General features: G+C 36.4%; 2 protein-coding genes across 2 annotated transcripts in view; one reads left to right on the top strand and one right to left on the bottom strand.

Moving 5' to 3' along the window:
* Window positions 1-2,900: 2,900 nt before the first annotated feature.
* LOC108575385 (abl interactor 2) lies at window positions 2,901-5,625 on the bottom strand. Its single transcript, XM_017938165.1, is given in 6 exon segments — window positions 2,901-3,622; window positions 3,702-3,959; window positions 4,031-4,360; window positions 4,440-4,672; window positions 4,674-5,061; window positions 5,527-5,625. Coding segments are annotated over 6 exon segments (1,386 nt in total). The 5' UTR covers window positions 5,540-5,625; the 3' UTR covers window positions 2,901-3,458.
* A 1,564-nt stretch (window positions 5,626-7,189) lies between these two features.
* Window positions 7,190-8,001, top strand: part of LOC108575394 (TELO2-interacting protein 2-like) — a 1,888-nt gene continuing 1,076 nt past the window's right edge. The window contains exon 1 of the mRNA XM_017938175.1: window positions 7,190-7,956. Coding sequence (XP_017793664.1) covers window positions 7,420-7,956 — 537 coding nt within the window. The 5' untranslated portion in view covers window positions 7,190-7,419. The remainder of the gene's footprint in view (window positions 7,957-8,001) is intronic.

The raw sequence follows: 8,001 nt of genomic DNA, 5'->3' as shown, positions 1-8,001 counted from the left end.
CAGATACTTCCTCCCGTATAAATTTCTCGGCCCCTTCTCGTCGACCTTCCAGGCTGTTATTGCAGTGCAGAAAACGCGACATTTCACGGTTTGGGGCAGTGGATATAAAAATCCACAGAGGCTTTTGTGAACCGAGAGAACGCGAGTTTGACATTACATTTTACGTGGATACTATTGTGCTGGAAACTGAGACGTCGTTCTGATGTTCATTAGAATCTGAAACGTCCTCTTGCAAATTTTTTCTTCTTTTTTCTCACCGTGGATAACAGAGGCTTCCTGTATTTCCCATTCGGAGAAACATTCGAACCGTATAAAGCAACTTATACGTAGTACAGCTCGAATTAAATTATAATTGAGCCATTAAACTTTCGCAAGTGCCGGTACGTGTAATTCTGCTTTACCAGGCCGAATTAACAGGTGACTCGGTATCGATTAGCTGGATCCGGTTCACCGCGAGAACGAGAAATACATGTCCAAAGGAAATGGTGTGTGGGGTGGGGGATATAGGGGTCTATTATTCGTTAATACAAAGGGAGTTCACGATGAATCGAGACAGAGAGGACAGGGAACAAAGGCGTGGCGAATATTTCAAAATTCGACGGAAGAACGAACAGGATGACAGGTGGAAGGCAGGAAGGGATATCGGAATCGGTAAGTTGGTCGCGGTTGCCCCGGAAGATGGTATTAATCAAATGAAACGGTTTCTGTTACAACCAGGGCGAAGACGGGTCTGAGAAGCCTGCCGGTACCCGGGGGATAATCAATCTGGAGAATTAGATCAGATAGCTGGTTGTACGTGCGCCAACTCCGTCTCCTTAAATTTATCCAGTCGCCAAGAAACTTGATAAAGTACGCCGCGTTGCTTCGATATCGAATAAATTCCACGCTTTTCCTTGTCAGACACCGATCGTTTGTGGTTCTCGTCGAATTTATAGTTGAATTTGTCGTGACAGTGACGAGATTGAGCCGTCCACACCTTCTTGACGAATAAGAAAATTCTATTTCTGTGATAATTTATTTTGAAACTGTTATGTCGATGAACTTACTAAGAATTTACATCCTGTAACTGTTTCGTTAGCCACAATAACTTTTTCTCTTGATCTGTACCTAAATTTAGAGGGTTCCACTTAAAATACGTACGTATTTTATGTTCTGTATTACTCGTCTTTCTCCCTTGACAGGTAAAAGCTGTACGAAAATTACGTGAAATAAAGCCAAAATTATAGACGCCAGAATATCGTAGTAAAACGTACAGTGGTCCAATGTCGTTACCTTAACGCGGAGTCTGTGAATCTTTTAATGCAATATTTCGAACCGACGATTTCAACACGGTGAAAAGAGGTACGTAAAAAGAAAGAGAGAACCTCAACCGTCGTGTATTATGAGGGTGAATAATAATAAAAAATAACGTTTCTTCGCTCCCTTTAACACTGTCTTATTTTCACATGACCTCTTTTAAGCGTGATGTACGAGGATAGCTTGGCGCGGTGCTCTCTCAAAACTGCGCTCTGTTTTCATCCTATGTACCTAAGTACGTACGTACGCGGCGGAAATGGAAAAATTCAGAAAGATCCCAGATACAGGGGCCGTGTTCCCGCAAAACGATACCTCTGCACCTTTTTTCACTCTTTCTTTTTGTCGCTCTCTCCCTCTCTCTCTTCTACTGGTTGGAGAGGACGAATCTTTCGTTGTAAGAATTTGCGTACGTAACTGTACAAAACTGGATCCCGTGGGTGTCATTACTGGCTTAAAAGAGAGAAACGTTTGTAGCGAGAAACTGTTCCCCACGCTGTACTTTTTATACGTATTGGAGAGCGGGAAAATCTCCACGGTTCGCATCTGGCAAATAATTTAGCCGAGCATTGAATCGGATTGCAAAATGAATTTCGTACGAGAGAAATTCTTTCTGTGCATGTTTCGAGCGTGTATTTTCCATAAGATTATTTCAAACGTGTATACTATGTAAAAATCGTAGAAAACGAGCTGAAAGCAGAAAGCATCAATTATACAGAGACGATGGACAAGCGTTTCTAGTTTCGTGACCAGAGTCATTCCAAATTCCTTTCGTCCAATTTACCATGACTGGTTGATTAATTTCAAAGACAATTACGAATTCGCGTTTTGCGTGCAATCACAAACTAACGTCGTAAATCGTGGCGTAGGTAAAAGCGAAAGCACGATTAGGGTTAAAATGACGAGGAATAAGGAAGACTTTTATGGGTAGATGAACGTTCGAATTTTATTACAATCTTTTTCTTTTATTTGATTACAAATACAATCGAATCCGTACATTCCATAATACACTCCCACCTAGGGAGAAATGAAAACCTTCCGTTTAGAAATTCCATCGCGATCCCTCTCTATTTCTATTCTCTTTTTTCATTTTGTTCGCGAAATCCTGTACCTGTGGTAATCTCGAAGTACGTAATCCTTGCGGAAAACGAGACTTTTATTGTCTATACAAGCATTTTAGAGCGTATAAAAGGAAATTTAAAGTACATTGTGGGGAAAATGAGGGAGACACAACTGGTGCATTACCTGACCAATTACAACGTACTTATAATATATATATATATGTACCTGTCTTGATAGTGCGCTAAAAACTTAATTAGTGCCGTGCAAAAGTGCGAATATTACGCGACTAAGCACAGCACCGCTTGATGAAATAAAGTCACCGCGACTTTAAATGAATATACATACATTAATTGACTGTATCATGAATACACTCTGCGTAACACTGTATCTTATGGGAATATTAAGAGGAGATTACTTTAGTTTGCTTTATTTTTACGAGAAATAAAATACTGAGGTCGATACATTGTTAACTTTAAAAACAAACTAACTAAGCAATTTACGAAAGCAATTATATATTACAAATTTTACGTTCGATGTAAGGCGCCTAAAACTCTCGTTACACGATAACAGGACGTTTGGTATTTTTTGATTACTCCATTAGCCTATTACTAACATCTCGTTGATTACGCCTAAGACACAATTAAATAGAATTAACGGCAAATTGATTATATAGCGGAATAATAATTACATGCCCTTATGCGTCCTATGTATATAAATATGATCTATTGGAGTCGAGATAAAATAACACCCACTGAAGGAAATACTATTTACCAAAAAATACACTTTCTTATATACTCGATACAAAGGTTGGTTAGTTTGATTTTTAGAAAATTCGCGTGATATTTGAGATTTTTGGAAGAATCAGTAATTTACAATCCTTATTCTTTTTTGTTTTTAATTGTATTCCATATTGTATTTTGTCGCACCCTTTCCTCATCAACTTGCATCGATCTGTTTTACGTTAGCATTACCTTACGATTATTAATACTAGACAAGATATTAAAATCGGGAAATCAGGTATGTCCCGTAAATTTGCAGTCTTTTGTGAATAACGATTATCATTCACAATTTTGATATATCTAAATGCAATATCGGAAAACTTATTAAACACAAGGCTCTACGTAATTTCCGGGGAACAGGCCGGTTATACCATCCATAACCCCCTCCCACCACCCATCGTCATTTTTTTTCAATACATAAATTACAGAGCTTTCCTGGAAGCTCAATTCGTCCTCCTTGTCAGCATAATAATCATAAATTGCAACAACTAGAATGGTAATATTTTGTTATAACTTAATACTACCCAGTGCTGATTCTACTCTCTGAAATAAACTACAGAAACATACCTTTCTCGATGTAATTCTTTGGCACCCAACCAGGTAAATCCTCCTCATCCGGTACAATAGGCATAATAGCGCCGCTAGATTGCGTAGGCCTACCAAATTGTGGATGCTCTTCTTGTTCGGGTGGCGGTGGTGGTGGCAATGGGGGGCTACTTGCACCACTACTTCGGCTCACTTGATGGGATAATCTTTCAGACAAAGTGTGATAGTTAGTAAAATCTAGCGTGTTTCCACTTATACCAACTAACGGCGATGGTGGTGCTAAAAACGAAAATCAGTCTTTATTTTTTGCTATATTATTTTAATTTAATATCAACTGAAAAATTACTCACGAGGCATACTGTTGTGTTGTTCCTGAACATATCCTGCTGTTACACTAGGAGGTGCTGGTGGTGGTGTTTGTGGATGACTTTGCAATGGATGAACTGTTCCTACTTGAGGTGGTGAAGTATGCTGGGATGCTGTGTTTGTATGTGCATTATGATTAGTACTGTGACTTGCATGAGATGTGGTATGTGCATGTAAAGGTAGGGTACTATAACCAGGACCACGTTCTCTTCTAGGATGACCCAATGGGTAATTAGGAGCATAATGACTCGGAACCTGAGGTGGAGCAACTGCAGGTGGTGTCCTATATTCTCGTGACCCTTTACTCAATGTTCCTACACAAACAAAAATTTTATATTAAATAACTAAAAATTATTATAAAACAGAAATATGCATTGAATTCTTTTTGCTTACCAGTTCTTACAGTCTGAGGAGGGGTAGGTGGTTTAGTTGTTGGAGCTGGTCCTACCATAGCAGCACCTAATCCAGAGCCAGTGGAGGCTGCACCTAAACTCTGTACACTACCCTGGCTACCACCACGTTGTTTGCTTCTGGGAGTACCACTACTACGTACTCCATGCCCAATATCATCCAGAATTGTATAATCAATACTTTTCCTCACATATTTAATTGGTTTCTCAGGATTTTGTTAAAACTCCAATTTCTCTTCTAGCTACTTTTTCTTTGTGTATCATAACTGTTTGAGCAATATGGTTCATTTGACTTTCCATTTCTGCAAGTTGGGATGTTTGCAAATCCAGCAATTGTAAAAAATTATAGGCAAGAGTATTTATTTGATATGCTACACTAGCCAATGATTGAGTGGTAAAGTTTTTAGTTTCTTCCAAAGCTATTCTCTTATTCTCTGCTTGAAAATAGTTTGCTTCACAGTAATCAGCAACCCGTTCTAAATTTATATGATTATCAGCCAGGTTGCTCCTTCCCTCAGGAATTTCCTGACCGAGAAATGCTGCTAATTCTGCCATAATTTCAGAGTCACTGCCTACTCCTGATGATACACAATAAGAACCGGATCCTTAAGACAACCAAAGTAACATTTAAAGATTTATGAAAACAAGTTTCTGGTATGCATTATGTGAATGACATTTTGAAATACATTGTGAAATCATTGTATTTTAAATTGATATTATTTACAACGAATATTTCAACAAAATAAAATATAAAATTCACCATAGATAAATAATATACAATATCATAAACCATAAAATTCGTTCGACTTCAAAGAATAAGGTTATGTAACTTTCACAAAAGATCTCAATAAATTTTCCAAACAACAGAAATAAAATTTTCAACACCCCTCTATTAATTGTATTTTATTTGAAATAAGAACATGAGAAAGTGATAAATAATAACTATTTGCAAAGGGCGGTGTCTTGCATGCAGAAAATAAAATGGAGGCGAAACACAACGACTCGAATGTATTGTGGAAAATGAAATGTCAATACGATAAATGATATGAAAAAATAGAAAATGAACTAACGGTATTCAGCCATATCGTAACTACCAGCTATTACACCTTCATTAATTCATAATTACCAAGAATCTCGAAAATTGAGCGAAAATAAATAACGAATTACGTTACGCGACACGGCGCTCAATATGAGCGAGTAAAACGTATGCACCGAAACACTACTGGACGGCGTTTATCGGAATTTCCTCGCGGTTACGCATAAATGCTTTTGAATTAGGTTAAACTTGAAACAAGAACAGAATAGCTATACAAACGACAGACAAAGACATATTAAACGATACGAATGAGAAATAACGAATACATGAATGAGAAAGAAAACTATCTCGACAAGAACGTGTTGAAAGAAGGGAAGGATGACGGGTACTCTGAAACCTCGTGGGGATAGATTACACCTTCGAAATATAGAACAATATTACAAAGCAGAGCAATTATATTATAAATTAACAAATTCTAACAAATAAAACAAATATTCATTATAATTATTACATTAGATGTTAACATTATAAAATACAACGTGTCCAGATCTATGTATGTTAGATTGTCGCATGTCGAACCTCAGGAATTTCCTGACCGAGAAATGCTGCTAATTCTGCCATAATTTCAGAGTCACTGCCTACTCCTGATGATACACAATAAGAACCGGATCCTTAAGACAACCAAAGTAACATTTAAAGATTTATGAAAACAAGTTTCTGGTATGCATTATGTGAATGACATTTTGAAATACATTGTGAAATCATTGTATTTTAAATTGATATTATTTACAACGAATATTTCAACAAAATAAAATATAAAATTCACCATAGATAAATAATATACAATATCATAAACCATAAAATTCGTTCGACTTCAAAGAATAAGGTTATGTAACTTTCACAAAAGATCTCAATAAATTTTCCAAACAACAGAAATAAAATTTTCAACACCCCTCTATTAATTGTATTTTATTTGAAATAAGAACATGAGAAAGTGATAAATAATAACTATTTGCAAAGGGCGGTGTCTTGCATGCAGAAAATAAAATGGAGGCGAAACACAACGACTCGAATGTATTGTGGAAAATGAAATGTCAATACGATAAATGATATGAAAAAATAGAAAATGAACTAACGGTATTCAGCCATATCGTAACTACCAGCTATTACACCTTCATTAATTCATAATTACCAAGAATCTCGAAAATTGAGCGAAAATAAATAACGAATTACGTTACGCGACACGGCGCTCAATATGAGCGAGTAAAACGTATGCACCGAAACACTACTGGACGGCGTTTATCGGAATTTCCTCGCGGTTACGCATAAATGCTTTTGAATTAGGTTAAACTTGAAACAAGAACAGAATAGCTATACAAACGACAGACAAAGACATATTAAACGATACGAATGAGAAATAACGAATACATGAATGAGAAAGAAAACTATCTCGACAAGAACGTGTTGAAAGAAGGGAAGGATGACGGGTACTCTGAAACCTCGTGGGGATAGATTACACCTTCGAAATATAGAACAATATTACAAAGCAGAGCAATTATATTATAAATTAACAAATTCTAACAAATAAAACAAATATTCATTATAATTATTACATTAGATGTTAACATTATAAAATACAACGTGTCCAGATCTATGTATGTTAGATTGTCGCATGTCGAATGCGCACTATACACTCGATGCATTACGTTGTTATTAAATCCGAACTGACTCCGATCAAAAGTTTGATTTGTGTACTGTTTCATTGATTACGAACGTCGGGTTCGACCAAAGTGCTATTATTTATTAACAATTCGGAAAATGACATTTTCTGCGTACATGTGCGAAACTAGTAAATTATTGCGAAAAAATTAATTCGCGAGGAGGCAATCGTTATCTCTTATTCGACTTCTCCACAGGCACGGTAAAAATGAATAATCTTTTGAAAAAATTAGAAACTCTAAAAATTTCGGGCGATTTTTCCGATGATGGTTTATGGGCAGCATGCATTGATCTCGTACAAAAGAGTTATGTCCCTGAGAAAACCGTCGCTGCTAATCGCCCATGCGAGGAGAGAGACTTCAGAGAATACAGGCAAATAATAGATAGAAATTTGCGAAATATCAGATCTATGCTTCAGCATGTCTTTCACAGTCGTAATGAAGGAAATGTGCAAATATACTTAAATACACCAGCAGTAAAAACCTTTACCATCAATTTATTAGTACTTATTGGAGAACACCATGAGAAAAATGTTTGGAATACTGCAGAATCTGTGTCTATTTCCAAAGAATTAATTAATGAAATTTTGGAATTGCACAGATCTGAAAGCATCTTACAGCTTTTAATGGAGCAAGATAATTTTATTACAGTATTGTTAACACTAAGGCCTAAATTATTAAAGAATACTTGGAAAGCTTACCCAGCAGCCGTAGCATGTTACAAATGGATTTTGTATCAAATTGAGGTTGGTAGAATAGATTAAAGGAATAAAAATTATGAATTTAATATA

The sequence above is a fragment of the Habropoda laboriosa genome, unplaced genomic scaffold (genome assembly GCF_001263275.1).
Source record: "Habropoda laboriosa isolate 0110345459 unplaced genomic scaffold, ASM126327v1 scaffold18, whole genome shotgun sequence".
In the NCBI taxonomy this organism is placed as follows: Eukaryota; Metazoa; Arthropoda; class Insecta; order Hymenoptera; family Apidae; genus Habropoda; species Habropoda laboriosa.
Note: the sequence above shows the minus strand (reverse complement) of the source record. Positions and strands in the feature narration are given on the sequence as shown.